The sequence below is a fragment of the Lates calcarifer genome, unplaced genomic scaffold (assembly GCF_001640805.2).
Source record: "Lates calcarifer isolate ASB-BC8 unplaced genomic scaffold, TLL_Latcal_v3 _unitig_2330_quiver_827, whole genome shotgun sequence".
Classification (NCBI taxonomy): Eukaryota; Metazoa; Chordata; class Actinopteri; family Centropomidae; genus Lates; species Lates calcarifer.
In genome coordinates, this window is record NW_026116143.1 from 12,501 (window position 1) to 30,495 (window position 17,995).

At 40.3% G+C, this 17,995-nt stretch overlaps 3 protein-coding genes and 1 long non-coding RNA gene across 5 annotated transcripts in view; all 4 read right to left on the bottom strand.

The window, feature by feature from the left end:
* LOC108892672 (basement membrane-specific heparan sulfate proteoglycan core protein) overlaps positions 1-277 on the bottom strand; it is a gene marked incomplete at its 5' end in the record, with an annotated part of 1,218 nt that extends 941 nt beyond the window's left edge. Inside the window, one exon of the mRNA XM_018690368.2 lies at positions 76-277. Coding sequence (XP_018545884.1) covers positions 76-277 — 202 coding nt within the window. The remainder of the gene's footprint in view (positions 1-75) is intronic.
* Positions 278-288: 11 nt separating this feature from the next.
* Positions 289-2,652, bottom strand: LOC108892678 (uncharacterized). The gene is made up of 3 exons (XR_001962503.2): positions 1,593-2,652; positions 634-669; positions 289-329 (listed from the first exon to the last, which is right to left on the bottom strand). It is a non-coding gene; the product is annotated as an uncharacterized LOC108892678 (long non-coding RNA).
* A 911-nt stretch (positions 2,653-3,563) lies between these two features.
* On the bottom strand, positions 3,564-17,228 carry LOC108892675 (low affinity immunoglobulin gamma Fc region receptor II). Its single transcript, XM_051068021.1, has 8 exons — positions 17,216-17,228; positions 16,990-17,115; positions 16,081-16,116; positions 15,454-15,714; positions 15,132-15,374; positions 14,747-14,938; positions 14,205-14,270; positions 3,564-3,751 (listed from the first exon to the last, which is right to left on the bottom strand). Exons 1-8 carry the CDS (start codon positions 17,226-17,228, stop codon positions 3,579-3,581), a joined length of 1,110 nt encoding a protein of 369 aa, XP_050923978.1. The 3' UTR covers positions 3,564-3,578.
* LOC108892674 (low affinity immunoglobulin gamma Fc region receptor II) overlaps positions 8,215-17,995 on the bottom strand; it is a 55,977-nt gene continuing 46,196 nt past the window's right edge. For both annotated transcript variants that reach the window (XM_051068009.1, XM_051068012.1), the window contains one exon: positions 8,215-8,592. The gene's annotated coding sequence lies outside the window, so the exon portion shown is untranslated. The remainder of the gene's footprint in view (positions 8,593-17,995) is intronic.

Sequence of the window (17,995 nt, forward strand, 5' to 3'; positions counted from 1 at the left end):
ACACAGAGACAAACTACAGCGTTTCATCCATTTACACACAGCTTCATCAATACTAACTCCACAGTCTGATCTTACCAGTGACAGTGATGTTGATGATGTTACTGGTTGCTCCCTCTCTGGACTCACACCAGTAAACTCCACTCTCCAATGGGTCAATGTAGCTGATTTTACAGGAAGAACCAGTTGATCTTCCCCAGTCAACTCCACAATCAGCTCTGGTGTCTCTGGTTGTGTTCCTCCTCAGCCTCCATCCAGCAGAGCTGTCGTCCTCCTCACAGCTAACTCATCTTTAAAAAACTGAGATCTGCTGGGACTCACAGTCAGACGAGCTGAGAGAAGGAAGAGGATGGCATCTGTACATTTTCATTTAGGCTAAATAATCCTTTCATGTTCTCTTCAAAATCCTTTTACAAGCACATATGTGTAAGTCATTCCACAGCTCAGGATTTTCCCAAGTTGATAGAACCCTCAGTCCTGAACTCTGTCAACACTAATATAAACTGTGCAACATGCTTCCTATTATTATTAGTATTAGTATTAGTATTGAATTGTAACATCCATATTGTAGCAGACTGTCCTAAAGACTCAAGTTTCCTACAAAGAGTCAAACAGAGACAGAACAAGTTTACTGACCTTGGTTTGTTGAGCAGATCAGCAGTGAGCTCACAACTACAGAGAAATGACACTCAGGTTGGTTTAAAGCTTCAACAGAGTAAAAACACTGAATGATACAGGTTTGGTTTTAGCTGTAAACTGATGCAGAGTGAGAACAGAAAGGAGGAAACAGTTCTTTCTTTTCTGTTCTACAGAAAGACTACAGAGCAGAAGTTTGCTCTTGGTAACTCACCTCCTCCACATTACTACTAATGTGTTGTAAAATACAAAATGAGCCTGGTTAGCATAACTTCAGTAGAAGAATGATAGAAACGGAAGCAAAACAAGAGTTAACATTGGCATTCCTTTCCACAGCTGGAAACAGCTCGTGGTGAGTGAAGGAATAAAGTTTGATGCTGAACTCTAAACTTTTCTTCTAGACAGGTAAGTAAACAGCTAATGCTAATGTTAGCTACTTAGGGATAGCAAAACATACATATAGCACTTTTAACATTTTGGGAATTGTTTGAGGATGTTATCCACTGCACCATCTTTATGGCTTGTGACCCCTTGTATATACGTATGTATATAGCCAAAACCCTATATTTTGTGTCATTAATAAAACAATTGATATGATCTTTTGGACTAATTTGGTGATTGTTTGAAATACAAGACCAATTACACTGCATACGCTGACTGCTGGAAAATCAAGTTTGAAAGACAGGTGGACAGGATATTCTTTATGGCTTGGAGAGTTGTGCTGGGATGTGGATAGAATTACCAGACTATGGTTTCTGCCATTTGCACCATCCAAATTAGTGTGAAAATAGAGTCTAAAGCACAAATTACAAGTTATATCAAAACATTATTAGAACATTATGCTAATGTGTTTATAGAATCTTGGACACTACTGGTTCATTCTGTCCCTTTCATGAATTCAGGGGACTCACAGGACATTAAAGACCTAATCTGAAATGAAACATAAAGAGTTTACTTACAGAGCAGTGACAGCAGAGACGTTTCCTCCATCCTGACACTGTGCTGATGTTAGAGCTGCTCTCTGATCAGTTCATGGTCACATCAGATAAAACCCTCCTCCTTCCTCTGAGGCCGAGGTGCTGTGGTTTCCTCTGCAGAGACAGATATGTGTCTCTTTGTTCAGTTACAATAAAGCAGAGACATTCAGTTTTAACATGAAGTAAAGAAAGGCAGAGATAAAATCTGGAACTGACCAGAATCTGAATGAAGACATCAGGACCTGTATGATGCCTTCACTGACAGACAAACTTTTGTTTTGTGCATATGAGGGCAACATTGGTCAATGAAGATTCTGTGCTTTTGTTTTTGTATTAAATTATTTTGAGACAAGTGACTGATTGATGATTATAAAACATTGATTTCATAAATACAGTTACACATTGGTGGAAAGAGGCTGTATCTTCCTGTAAACGATAGCACTTAAGTTGAGAGGAAGTGAGATGGAGGTGGTTTTGTACCTACACGTCTGACGTTGTCTCTCTGCTTTACCCACTGACACGTGGTTGAGAAGTGACATACATACACTGTGCAGCTGCACACAGCAGCTGAAGGGGGGGCTTGCAGAGTAGCTGATGCCAGGACATCAGGGGGTCGACATCTGTCCATCTATGATTTATTTAGCTTAATGTGACAAGTTGTCAACCTGTGCTGGGCTAAGATGCACACATGTGAAACACAAGGAGAAAATCACAACCATGAATGACCACAAAACGCAATAGAGTCTCACGCTGAGCCAAAATGAAACAGGTGCATATAAATTTGGTTTCTTCTGTAGGGTGTCTGGGCTCAGCCTCAGAGACAGGGTGAAGAGAGAGCTACTCCTCTGGGGTGGTTCAGGCATGTGGTTGGGATGCTTCCTGAAAGCTTCCCAGGCACGTCCAACTGGTAGAAAACGTGGTAGACCCAGAACGATGGAGAGAACATACGACTCATCCAGCCTGAGAGCACCTCAGGAGGAACTGGGAAGGGTTGGTGGAGAGAGGGACCACCAGGACCTGACCCTGGAAGAGGAAGAAAGAAGAGAATGTGGACTGAGAAGAGTTTTGAAGAAGTGAACTCAGATTAAAGGAGCAGTGCGTAGAGGATTTAGTGGCATCTTGTGGTGACAATGTAGATTGCAACCAACTGAATACCCGTCTCCACAGAGTCAGATCAGATCCTTGGACCTGGTTGTGGATAATGTGGATGATGAGCAGGAGTCATTGTTGCTTTGTTTCTCTGTTGAAGTGAATCTAAAGTCAGAACACAAAACGTAACCATCACCAGACTGTGGATATCTGTGGTTTGTAGAGAAACAGGTGTGACTGTGATCAGAGAATCATGTCAGTCTGTGAGCAGCTGACAGCAGAATAAAACCTGCTTCCTCCTTTAAAACATCTTCCTGCCCGGAAACTCACTGTTTTGAATTCCAAATGTGGAGGAAAAAGATTTTATCTGCTGATCTCAGAGCTGATAGAAAGTCAATGTGAATATCCACACCCTAAGGTTGTTGTTTACTTTTCATGTCCTGTTTGCCAAGATACACTGAACAACCATGAGTAATGAAACAGGTTTAATCAGTAATTGTTCTGAAGTGATTCACATGAAACAAATGTCATTTGAGCAGATTTTCCTCAGTCAGGCTCATCATGGCGATTAATGTGGGAATTATCAACAATGTAATTTTACATATAAAACTCATGCCTCTCAAAACAAGAAGCATTGAAGCTAAGATCATTGATGCTCAATCTGTAATCAGGATGTCAACATTTTAATTTGTCCAGAACTCTGGTTTATGATCAAACACCTGCAGAACAACTGGAGTTCCCATCAGCCTCAGCTGTTTTCAGTGTTTACTGCTAATCAGCTAATGTTAGCATGCTAACACTAAGCTAAGATGATGAACATGGTATAAACAGATTAGCATGTTAGCATGTTGGTGTTAGCATTTAGCTCAGAGCACAGCCTCACTGTCTCATGGCTGTAGACTCTTGTTCTAGTGTTGGACCATGATGGAGACAAAGAAGAGCAGCTGTACCTCTCGTCTTTCTCGTCTTTGACTTTTTGTCTTTGATGACTATTTGTCCATAAGTGACGTCTTCTGTTCTCCCTGCTGAGTAGACTGCAGCTGGATCACTCTCTGGAAGAGAAAATACAAGGTACATTACTGCAGCTACTACAACTCACACCAGTACTGTTAGTATAGTTACTGATACTACAACTGTAGGAACCACTGTACCAATAATATTCAGATTATTTGTTCTCTTGCTACAATTACTAAAAGAACTTCTTTTCTAATATGATACAAAAGGGACATAATGGAGAATTGATAAACTATTGCAGCAAGATGTCATGAGTTTATAGCTGAAGACGGAAGTGTAATAGTCCATAACTACAAATACTAAAGTACTGCATACACTTTTTTATAAACAGCATTTTTATGAAGGGTGTGGTGGTTTGTATAAACTGATTAAACCATGCGTACTGAGGACAGTTTTAAATGTGGGGACATTTCTATGAAGTAAGGGCATTGTTGTGAATCAAGAATATTATTTTTGGGAACTGATGAAATTGTGGATTATGAGGTGAATAAAGATGTTTCAGAGGGTCAGTATGTATATGGATTATAAAAACCTGGGGAACATGAGGACATTTTTACTCATTTGTACCATTAACACTGCATTTACATTAGTTTGACTTGTTTTGTGGTCATTCAGTTTTCTGATTCAAATAAATCCACTAATTCTGGCAAAATTAGTGGATTAATTATTATTGTTATTATTATTAATAATAATAACAATAATAATAATAATAAAAAAAGAAGAAAGAAACCTGTCAAAATGTAAACTCTTGTGAGGACTGTCACTGACATGATGCGTTCTCTGGCCCCTGATCCAAACTTTAACTAAATACCTACCCTTAAACTTTACCCTGTCCTAACCTAAACCTGACTCTAATATTAACCTTAATAACAAGTCTGGACAACAACATAATTCACAATATAAAACCTATGATAAACATTTTACATTTTACAAACATTTTTTGAAGTCTGTAACTGTAACCTCTGCTCCGTCTGATTGGCTGACGTGATATTTTGATGTCACTGTATGTGATGTCATCAGTGACGTCATTTTCTACAACTCTCTCTGCAGCAGCTGAAAAGACCAAGACAAACAACAACATAAAACTTCATTAATGAAAACTGGTTTGAACTGTAGCTGAGTGAAAAAAATGCGAAAATTATTTGTTGATGTAAAATAAATCTGGAAACATGAACATCAACAGAAACTGAATGTAAATAGGCGAAAGCAGTCACAATGACCTGTGGGTAAATAACATGTTCAACAAAATTTTATACATTTTAAAAATGAAATCTACAGAAAAACACAATCTAATTGTAAAATCCAGAAAGCTGTGTCTCACCTTTAGGTTTCCTCTGAACACATCGTCTCACCAGTAAAACCAGTAACACCAGAACAACCAGACCACAGAGAGAGACAATAACCAACACAAGGAGAGGAGGAGGAGGTTGAAAAAGGAGAGGTGGTGGAGGTAGTTTAACTCAAATCCTCTGTCTCTGGTTTTAATTCTCTGTCAGAACAAACTCTTCCTCCATGTTTACCTGATGTTCTTATGAATTCACTTCACTTTCTGTTTCAACAGCAACAATTCATCAGTAGAACCACAGTTACTGACCTCTCTGCTCAGAACACTGTTTTATCTGCTTTTAGTCACAGTTCCAGTCTTTGAACTTTGCTGTTTTCCTCAATTTTAAGCTCAAATGAATAAACTCAAAACTTCCTACAGATTTTTCACATTAAAAGTCTTGCAACCTTTCCTTTATTTATAGGCTTTTAATACGAACTAGAATTTCCGGCTTGTGGTTGTTTGTCTCCACCAACCAGTCCAGTTACAGTTTACATCATGTTTGTAGAGACTCATACACTGTTTGTAGTGAAGACTTTGATAAAATGTATTATAATAAAATGTACATATGAGTTCTTGAGTTGCAGACAAAAACATATTAAGCAAGGTCACAGTGACATTTGACCTTTAACCACTAAATTCTATTTATTTGGATCCAACTGGACATTTGTGCTAAATATAATGAAATTCCCACCAGGTTCTCCTGATGTATGGAATTCTATCTGGGACACTAAGTCTAGTTTAATACTCTCAGCTCCAGGTCAGGAAGTGTGTGCTCTAATAAAACACATCAGATGTTCTGTCTCATCCTTCAACTCTCAGGTTCACATACTTTGGATCTTCAGCTGCTGCTCTGACCCCAACCTGCTGCTGTTTACTGTTTTTACTTCCTCCTCCTCCACCATCAACAGCACGCAGGTAATGAAACAGGTTTAACCAGTAATTGTTTTTGAATGAAAGAGTTGTGTGACTCAGGTTCTTTCTCTGGATGTCCCAGTGTAGTTTAGATGTGAATGTAAAACAGTGAGTACAGAGAGTGAAAAGCAGGAAGTGTTGTGAAGTGAAGGTTTGACATGAACCAACAGAGCAAGAGCAGCAGCCTCCATTTTTACTGAGCAGTCAAAGCACACAGAGACAGTTCAGGAGGAAAGCTTTCATCACTTATTCCCTCACATCACTGATTGATCACCTCTGATCACTAATCACTCAAACTCTGGGGCTCTTTAAAGCTCAGGTCAGAGGTTAAAGCTCAGATCATCTGTTGATGGACAGACTGAAGCTGCTGTGCTGCCACCTGCTGGCTGTCTGTTGTCACTGCATTAACCATCCATCTCCAGTTGTTCTGGATGAAGTTTTTTAATTCTTCAAACACTCTGTTGTATTTTCTGGTTGTATTCTAATAAAGAGACTGAGGAATAATGATTTATGGTCAGTGTAGCAGTGATAAAACAACAAATCTAATGGTGCTCTAAGACGTTCACACAGTTTTTCTGGATGAAGTTATTGATCAGTGATGATGTTCACCACTGTCTGATTCAAACAGAACATGTATATATATATAACCTCAGCATAGAGCCAAACCCAGCTGATGAGGCTGCAGCTCAGACTGTCACATGACCTCCTTCTACGTCACCTGCAGTGATGGAGCGCAGACAGTTTACACTGCCACCTGCTGGACAGTGTAAGAACTGTTTTCCTCTGAAACAAAGGAGCTCAGTGAACAGGAAGTGTTTGTTTGACTCTTTCATCATATTGATGGAAGCTAATATTAGTTTGGGTTCTGTGATGACAGATGAACTAATGATCTGATCAGAGAGTGCAGGTTATTTCAGTAACCATCAGTGTGTTGCTGCTGTTTACCACTGTAGCTCAGCTTCTATTGATGGGACACAGTCCAGGATCTGTTCTCTGCCATCAGACTATCAGCTGTGTTATCTGTGGACAGGTGCAGTCTCCCCTCAGGGATGGACAGACTGAGCAGTGACAAGAAGCAGCCAGCAGGGGGCAGCACAGCATCACAACACAACAACACTGTGAGTGATTTTAAAGATAGAGATGGATGGTTAATGCAGTGATGACAGACAGCCAGCAAGTGGCAGCACAGCAGCTTCAGCCTGTCCATCAACAGATGATCTGACCTTTAACCTCTGATCTGACCTTTAACCTCTGACTGTCAGTAACTGTCAGTAAAAATGAGGATGAACTGACTTTAACTCCACAGCATTTATTAACATAAAGACCACAACAACTGAGAAACTTCATCAGTGACACCAAATCAAAGAAAGTCCAGAATGAGGAGCAGGACCAGCACTGATTCTGATGCTGATCAGCCTCATTGATCAGTGATCAGGTATCACCTGGGCGGAGCTACAGAGAAGAACAGGAGAGGAGGAGGGACAAAAAGCTGCAGGAACACAAACAGCTGGAACACTGAACCAGGAAGGAACAAGTCATCTCACAGCTCAGGGATCAGATTTCAAACCTTTTTCAAAGGCTCAGCTACAAAAACACACCATCCTGAAACACAGTGAAATGTTTCATTACACAGAAAACTCATGTAAAACACATTCAAACACTGAATATTAAGAACAAGTCTCTCTACAAACTGATTTCCCATTTCAAATCAAAACTTATTAACCCTTCATCTTCTGACTTTTCTTGTTTGGTTCTGACATGTAGCTGATTGACTGTGAACACTGAATAATGACACAGACTGATGTCAGTGAAACATTTAGACCATCAAACTAACAAAGGCTCAGGAGATAAAGGCTTAATAACAGCACTGCACAGAGCCAAGCAGTCACACTGTGAGGATTTCAAATGACAGAGGAGAGGACGAGTCTCCATCGTCCACGTCCACATCTGATGATCAGATGATTCTGTGACGTCTGATGTTTAAACAGAGCAGAGACTTTACAGAGTCAATCTAATCAATAGTTCACTGATTAAAGACTGAAACTCTTGAATCACACAGACACTCTGGACTGAGGCTCGTTCTCTTCACAGTTTCTCACCTCTGAACAGTGTTGCTGCTGTTTATAGTCTGCGGTTGTGGTGTTTGTTGTTTCTGCACTGAACAGAGGTGTGGATCGGTGTTAGCCACAACCAAAACAGAACCAGTCACATTTTCCATCTCACAGCTTCATGAAACCCACAGAACCACATGACAACAACAACTAATGAGACTAAAGTTTATTGATCCTGCAGAGAAACCAGATCCCTGCTGCAGGAACAAGAGCAGGCTCCAAAAACACAGAGATTAGAAATAACAGTAAAGTTCATGACTTCATTAACCACTAAACTAATGGCAGCTATCATCAGATTCTGGTAAACAGGAACATAGAAATGAGAATAGTAACATGTTGGAGCTGATCACTGATCTGAAACACTGAGAGGTGGAAACTCTGAGTCTCTTCTTTCCATCTTTAGTTTTAGTTGATGAAGATTTTTCAAATAAGATGAAGCAGCATTAGAAGCAGAGAAAGGGAACATATCAAGCATGATAAAATGAGTGTAGTCTGGTGTGAGAGGCTGTGGTGAGCAGTTACAGTCAGCAGGAGGACGTCAGTGGGTGGACCGGTGTGAAGGAGTGAAGGTCTACCTCAGTGGAGAGGAGACCACCTCTGGTTCTGGTGGACACGCTAAATAAAAAAGATCATAGGTCAGTGGTCATGTCCACAGGTGTTTCTATTGTTTTCATTCAGTTTAAAAACATGAGGAGGAAGAATGGATCCCAGTACAACACCACCAGCTACACCTCAGTAATAAACTGTTGAATTAAGACGTCTGAGTGACTGGATTGTAAAACTGTATCTAAGAGGCCAGAGAATGAAGTGTTCTAATGAGATATTATTCACTTCTTTTATTATTTTATTTAATGATATTATTATGGGAGGCAGAACCTTCAGCTCTCAGACTTCAAACTTTCCTCTTTGACAAAGCTTAAGTCAGAACTGGATCAGACCTGAACCATCCTCTAGTTCTGCTGCTGTAGGCCTAGACTGCCTGGGGATTTCACATGATGCACTGTGTTCCTCTTTCTCAGTGAGAATTCATTTCCCATAAATACTTGTTACTAACTCGATATCTTCCTTTCTCATAGTATTCTGTTCTTCTGTCTCTCTGCAGCTGTAGAGTCTGATCTGTGATAACAAACCTCCTGCTGCTGCTACAACTCTGCTCAACACCTGCTGCTAGAATTAGAAATTATTAATACTGCTTCTAGTTTTACTGCTACTGTTGTTATTACTACTTTACTACTGTTGTCTTATTGATACCACTTTACATCTCTACAGAAGCAGAAGCAGGAGGCAGATGGAACCTGTTAGCATGCCTAAAGAGCAGCTTTACCTCTGGTCTTTTTTGGTCTGTTGGCTTTTTGTCCATAACTGACACCGTCCTTTCTCCCTGCTGAGTAGACTGCAGCTGGATCACTCTCTGAAAAACAAAACACACATCACATTACTGCAGCTACTACAACTGATACCAGTGTAAACACTGCTGCTGTTAGCACTGCTAGTAGTATGGAGAATATTTTTACTGCAGGGATCAAATGAGACGTTAATGTCTGCATGTTTCTACTTTTTCCTTCTTAACACCTCTGCTGTGAGACCAGCTATAACTGCAGAGTGTTGATGAGAAAGAGGAAGCTGGACGACAGCAGCTGCTGACTTCTGTTAAAACAAACTGATGCATTTCACACCAAAGGACAAAACAGATAAACAGACTTCACACTATAAACATGATACCATCAGACACAGCAGAACAGACTGTCATGAGACTCTTCAAACTTCACAGTTCAGACTGGAATAAACAGGAGGAAGCTGCTGCTGTGGTTTAACAAGTACATTTAAAATCAACTAGAAACCATCAGCTTCATTAAAGGTCAGTTTGTAGAAAACAGAGGCTGAGGATCTCTGGTCTGCTGCTGAGTCTCTCCTCTCTTAGATCCTGCTTCAAATCTTACTTTGAGACAACACACACATTCCTCTTTGTTTTTCTAACTGATGTTTTCATAAAGTCCAACTCTGCTCATTTTCTATATGTTTCATCATATTCAGACTGAAAACAGTGGATATTCCTGATGGAAGTTCACTTCATGTAATTATTACTCACATTAAAGAGTAAAACAGTTTCCATATTGTCTGTGTGCAGAGTGAACAGAGACATGAATGTGTAAAGGTCTAAACTCGATGTTTTCTGTCTTTAGTCTAATAATATCTCTGCAGTGAAACATGTGCAGGTTGAGCAGAAACAGGAAACTGGACGACCACAGAGCTGTTAGCTTCTGTTGACTGATTCACTGCAGGGTACAAACACACAGTCCAACCAACCAACCACAGCACACACTGTCTTCAACACAGCACACTACACTACAGTCTGAAACCTCATGGACTGAAGAGGATTCAATCTGATGAAGTTGATGTTTTTATCTTTAAAACAAACCAAATGTAAGGACAGTGTGTTGTTAATGCTGCATGTTAATGTATCTTTCACAGTAAAACTCAGTCACATCAAATGAGTAAAAATGTCCTGCAGAAATAATGAGCATCTTTATTTTATACAAATGTCCTCACTTTGTAAAAAAGTCCTCATAAAAATACCCTTACTTTTTAAACATGTCCCCACATCACAGACTGTCCCCATAATTCATGACTGTATCTATTTCCCAAAACATTGTCCTGACTTCCAGAATAACTCCTCTCATTCCAAACTGTCCTCACTTCATAAAAACACCCCACTTTATAAAATGTCCCCACATTGCAAAGTGTCCTCAGAGTGTGCTGTAAAAATGCACTAAATCTCTAAAAATGTCCTCACTGTTCAAAGAGTCCTCATATTTTAGAATATCACTAATACAACATGTCCCCACTTTGTTATAATGTCCTCACTTTCCTCAGTCATTAATTTAAAACCATGTCCTCAGATTTTAAGATGAATTCAAACCCAAACTAGTCCTCACAAAGACAGAAGCACAGTTTGTCTGTCTACACTTGTTCACACTGAACCCTCACCCTGTTCACTAATACACTTGTATACTTATACAGTAATGTACTAATACACTAATATACTGATACACTTATATAATAATACACACACATACACACACACACACACACACACACACAAAACATTACCTCTGCTGTGATGTTTTGACGTCATTTTCTCCAACTCTCTCTGCATCAGCTGGAAAGAACCAAAACAAAGCACAACATAAAACTTCATTAATGAAAACTGGTTTGAACTGTAGCTGAGATGTGAAAATTATTTGTTAATGTAAAATAAATCTGGAAACATGAACATCAACAGAAATAGAATGTAAATAGAAAAATACAGATAATACCTGAGTCTGTGTCTCACCTTTAGATTTCCTCTGGACACACAGAGTCACCAGAAAAACCAGTAACACCAGTACAACCAGACCACAGACACAGACAACAACCTCCATCACAGGGAAAGGAGGAGGAGGAGGAAAGGTGGTGTCAGTGGAACTAGAAGAAGGGGAAGAGGAGGAACAGGAGGTGGGGGTGGGTGTAGGTCCAGGTGTGGTGGGTTTCTCTAAAATGAACAAAAACAATCATTCAAATCTCTTAAACTGAAAACAAGATAAAACATTGACTCATTTTACTGTTGGAGTTTATTTCTCCATCTCTTCTCTCTATATGTGACTTCTATTAAAATAACTTCACACATTTTAAAACAGATTAACACTGTCACACCTTATACATGAATCAGCAGAACAGACTGAAGAGAGAAACCTCAGCAGCTTCAGTTCAGCTCAGTGAAACCACCAAGAAGAGGTTTTAAAAGGTTTGTTAAAGGCCTGAAGAGTCTGAGTCTGTCTCCTCTGTTACATCCTGCTTCAAACCTTCAGACAGGAGACACACTCCTGTTGGTTTCACCTTCTTAAAGTCTGATCAGATCCAAACTAACAACATATCTACCAACACGTTCTGTGTGGATCAGAGTCTGTCCCACATTCTCACTGCAGACTACCCGTACTAATCCGCTGCTGAAAATAGTCCCTGACACATGAACCGGAGACAGTTTATACTCATCTGTTTAACAGTCCTGAGCAGAGACACTGAAGATTGTTTAATGACACTGTGATGCAGTTGGAAGCAGAAATGTTTAACTGTTTATTAACTTGAACCAACAGCCACAGCCTCAGACGGACACATCAACAGATCAATCAGAATACAGTAAAACACAGTCGTCTTCACTGGAGAACTAATGTTTGTTGACCAGGACTTTACATCAATACAAACTGAAAATGACCTTATTAACAGCAGCTCCACAGCTAACTTAGAATGTGTTAGGAAGCACTGATGTAATGTTTGTGTACTGGTTATAAGAGCAGGACTTTATACTGCATCATTTCCTCCTGTTTGTTTGTTCAAAGTTACAGTGACCAGCTCAGAGTATTACAGACTAACACACTGTTGGTTTGGGTCTTTACATGGAGTCTGTTAACAGGGGAAAAAACCAGAATAAAACCAGCCTCATCCTTCATCCATCCATTCTCTGCTGCTTCAGGAAGCTGTGGCAGCTCGTCCTGTCAATGAGTCACTGAAACAAGAAGAAACAGGAGTTTAAACTGACAATATTTAACATTAAAACACAGACTTTCCTAACTGGTGAATGCCGATAATAAATCAAGGCTCCAGACTTGGCCTCAGTCCTGTGGGACTTGTTGGAAGACTGTCTCAGGCTAAACCAGACCAGACTTTACTGGGGTTAAACCAGACTCTGTAGGAGCTAAACTGTAGGAGTTTCTGGTCAGGCTGTTGTTGAGCAGAAACCTTTGCTCAGATTTTATTCATTTATAGAATATTGAATTGTTTTATGATGAGACACATTCCTGTTTGTCCTGACTGAGTCTTTAACATGCTCTGTAAGCTAAGATGTTAAACTAAGGACAGCTGCATGTTAGCATGTTGGTGTTAGCATTTAGCTCAGAGCACAGCCTCACTGTCTCATGGCTGTAGACTCTTGTTGTAGTGTTGGACCATGATGGAGACAAAGAAGAGCAGCTGTACCTCTGATGATGAATCGCCTCCTCTTCTTCTCACTCCTGAGTAAACTGCAACTGAATAACACTCTGAAAAAAACAAACAGGTTACATTACTGCAGGTACAACCACTGATCCCTGAACTGAGCTGTTAGTGCAGCTTCCTCTACTGCAGCAACCCTGATAAAAAAATAAAGAAAAACACATCAGATATTCAGATCTACTGTCTGTCTGCAGACATGAATGTGTAAAGTTCTAAACTCGATGTTTTCTGTCTTTAGTCTAATAATATCTCTGCAGTGAAACATGTGCAGGTTGAGCAGAAACAGGAAACTGGACGACCACAGAGCTGTTAGCTTCTGTTGACTGATTCACTGCAGGGTACAAACACACAGTCCAACCAACCAACCACAGCACACACTGTCTTCAACACAGCACACTACACTACAGTCTGAAACCTCATGGACTGAAGAGGATTCAATCTGATGAAGTTGATGTTTTTATCTTTAAAACAAACCAAATGTAAGGACAGTGTGTTGTTAATGCTGCATGTTAATGTATCTTTCACATTAAAACTCAGTCACATCAATGAGTAAAAATGTCCTGCAGAAATAATGAGCATCTTTATTTTATACAAATGTCCTCACTTTGTAAAAAAAAGTCCTCATAAAAATACCCTTACTTTTTAAACATGTCCCCACATCACAGACTGTCCCCATAATTCATGACTGTGTCTATTTCCCAAAACATTGTCCTGACTTCCAGAATAACTCCTCTCATTCCAAACTGTCCTCACTTCATAAAAACACCCCACTTTATAAAATGTCCCCACATTGCAAAGTGTCCTCATAGTGTGCTGTAAAAATGCACTAAATGTCCTCAGTTTTCAGAGTCCTCATATTTTAGAATATCACTAATACAACATGTCCCCACTTCGTTATAATGTCCTCACTTTCCTCAGTCATTAATTTAACACCATGTCCTCAGATTTTAAGATGAATTCTCTTCAAACCCAAACTAGTCCTCACAAAGACAGAAGCACAGTTTGTCTGTCTACACTTGTTCACACTGAACCCTCACCCTGTTCACTAATACACTAATACACTAATATACTGACACACACACACACACACACACACACACACACACACATTACCTCTGCTCTGTCTGATTGGCTGACGTGATGTTTTGACGTCATTTTCTCCAACTCTCTCTGCATCAGCTGAAAAAAAAAAACAAACAACAACATAAAACTTCATTAATGAAAACTGGTTTGAACTGTAGCTGAGATGTGAAAATTATTTGTTAATGTAAAATAAATCTGGAAACATGAACATCAACAGAAACAGAATGTAGATAGATAGATAGATAGATAGATAGATAGAAGACTTTATTCATCCCAGAAGGGAAATTCGGTTGTTACAGTAGTCCGTATGTGAATGCAAGAAAAATACAGTACAAGATAGAATAATACAAGAGTATAAAATAGAATATAACCAGTATATAGTGCAAATGGCGAGCAGCAGTAGTATGCAACAATAACAACAATAATATTAACAATATATACATATATTCAGCCTGTGCTGTGCTGTGTATTTTCCAAGTGTGCATACATACATGACTGCAATGTATAATATTTACACATGTATAGATATATGCCTATGATAAATACAGATAATACCTGAGTCTGTGTCTCACCTTTAGATTTCCTCCGGACACACAGGGTCACCAGAAGAACCAGTAACACCAGTACAACCGGACCACAGAGAGAGGGAACAACCACTGTCACAATGAAAGGAGGATGAGAGGTGGTGTCAGTGGAACTAGAAGAAGGGGAAGAGGAGGAAGAGGAGGTGGGGGTGGGTGTAGGTCCAGGTGTGGTGGGTTTCTCTAAAATGAACAAAAACAATCATTAAAATCTCTTAAACTGAAAACAAGATAAAACATTGACTCATTTTCCTGTTGGAGTTTATTTCTCCATCTCTTCCAACATCTCTCTAAATTTAACCCTCGTTACTTTACTGAAGGTAAAGTCAGAAACGTCTCATTCTAATGACTGAAGAATCCTGTTTGTCCTCCTGACCTGTGACAGTGATCCAGCTGGGTGGAGACTCTCCATGACTGCTGATACACTTGTAGAGGCCTTCATCAGACTTGGTAACATGGTGGATGGTCATGTGACCTGTAGGCTCAGTCCTGATGAGGGAGCCATCTTTATAGAAAGCAGCTGGGAGGTTGGAGGGAGTGGTCTTTGTTTTACAGTGCAGAGTGACATCATGTCCCTCCATCACAGGGAGGACAGGACTCTGCAGGATCACTGATCCACCTCAACACAGAGACAAACTACAGCATTTCATCCATTTACACACAGCTTCATCAATACTAACTCCACAGTCTGATCTTACCAGTGACATTGATGTTGATGATGTTACTGGTTGCTCCCTCTCTGGACTCACACCAGTAAACTCCACTGTCCAATGGGAGGGTGAAGCTGATGCTACAGGAAGAACCAGATGATTCTCCCCATTCTTTACACTCAGCTCTGGTGTCTCTGGTTGTCGTCCTCCACAGCCTCCATCCAGCAGAGCTGTCGTCCTCCTCACAGCTCAGAGAGACAGAGTCTCCTTTAAAAAACTGAGAGCTGCTGGGACTCACAGTCAGACGAGCTGAGGGTTGAAATGAAAAAGTGCTGAAAGTTTTTCTGGTTGTCAAACAAACACAAAGCTCAAACAGCTTGTGTGACTGTTTCTCTGAAGCTGGAGCAAAGAGTAAAGACACTGATGTTCAGCTGATGAACAGCTGCTCATTTAATGCTGCAGAGTTCAGTGTCTCAGACTGGAAAGATGTTCTCAGAGTTTTTCAGCAACATATGAGTCAACATGTGAAGCCTATCAACATGAAAACACTTGAAATGATCTTCATTGTCTTTTCCAGCTTTTTCTCTCAGAGTTCTCTACTGAAAGCATCAGTTCTAATGAGGAAGAATCCTGAGGATGAACAGATGGAAACAGAGACAGAACAAGTTTACTGACCTTGGTTTGTTGAGCAGATCAGCAGTGAGCTCACAACTACAGAGGAATGAAACACAAGAGTTTGACAAAGGAAACAATGCTACTTAAAAGCTAACACTCAGGTGTGCAGTGCATAGAAAAGCAGTTTATTAGGAACACCTGTTTATTTGTGCAGTGACACAATCAGCCAATCATGTGTAATTGATACAGTCCTGCAGATCCAGGTCAGGAGCTTCAGTCATTGTTCACATCAGATGTTTGAATGGGGAGAAAATGTGATGTCAGTTTGAGCGTGGTATGATTGTTAGTGTCAGACAGGCTGGTTGGAGTATTTCTGGATTTCAACACAACAATCCAGAGAAATCAGAGGAGCATGAGCGCTCAGTCTGATGAAAAGGCTTCAACATAACACAATGTCAGAGAAGTGAAGAGGTCTGAACAGCAGTGTGTGGCTGGATGTTTGCATCAAATAAATGAATCTGTCTGCCTTCCCTGTTTTCACTCCACATGTTTCACTGCTCCAGCTGATTCTTCTCTTTATTATACTCAGCTCTTTGTGTCACTTTCTGCTTTTATTGTTTGGTTCTTGTGCTATTACACTTTTGAGGTGTTTAAAAACAGTTCAAATCATTATTACCATTATCATTGTGATGTTCACTGAGTGTTGGTTGATCTATAATGAACCATCAGTCCTCTCTGAACCACACCAGTGACTGAAGACATTAGTGTCCCAGTTAAAGTCAGTCCATCATTGTTGAACTTCTTCCCTGTCGTCACTGAGACCACTCCAGTTCCTGTGTGGACCTGCAGCTTGTTACTGACCTGAGTTCAGCCTGACTGTGTTTTCATGTCCTCTCCTCCATCATCAGTTATTCCAGAGGCAGCAGACAGGTTCAGACAGACAGACAGACAGACAGACAGTGTACTCACAGAGCAGATGTAGAGACGTCTCCTTCATGGTCCTGCTCGGTGCTCTGTGATCAACTGTTGAGGTTTGTTGGTAGAGAGGCTGAGTGAAGCCCGCCCTCTTCCTCTGTGTCACTGTGGTTTTCTCTCCTGCTCATACAAACACACTGAGTTAGAACGTCATCTGTCTTTACTGGACTACAGCTCAGCTCATCACACTGAGCCACAACATCACCACACACTCTGATACCTGCCTGTCTCATGGAAAGAACTCAGAGGTTCAGGACAGAGACACTTGTCTCTCCTTCAAAGAAATTCATGTTAAATCTCATTGAGGATACACATCATATTCTGTATCATATCATATATCTGGTGATGATGAGCAGGATTCATTGTTGCTTGGTTTCATCTAAAATCAGAACCTGTCTGACTTGTTGAACATGTTGATGCAGGTCTGAGGTCTAATCTGATCTGGACTCAACGTGGTGCATTTCAAAAAGATGGAGCTGAGAATCAAAGCTCAGTAAAAGCTGATAGAAAAGCTGCTCAGTGTTTCTATCACTTCCTCTGGGACTTTAACCACATGTTGGAGGTCAATATAAAAGGTTCCTGTGGAAGCAATTTTCCATCAAATACACCTGTCAGCATTTCTGGACAGTTAATTACAATATTAAGACAAAAATCGGGTGTGACTGTGATCAGAGAATCATGTCAGTCAGTCAGAAAGATCAGATGTGTGAGCAGCTGACAGCAGAATAAAACCTGCCTCCATCTTTACTGAGCAGTCAAAGCACACAGAGACAGTTCAGGAGGAAAGCTTTCATCAGTTATTCCCTCACATCACTTATTGATCACCTCTGATCACTAATCACTCAAACTCTGGGACTCTTTAAAGCTCAGGTCAGAGGTTAAAGCTCAGCTGCACCTGTCCACAGGTAACACAGCTGATAGTCTGATGGAACAGAACAGATCCTGGACTGTGTCCCATCAATAGAAGCTGAGCTACAGTGGTAAACAGCAGCAACACACT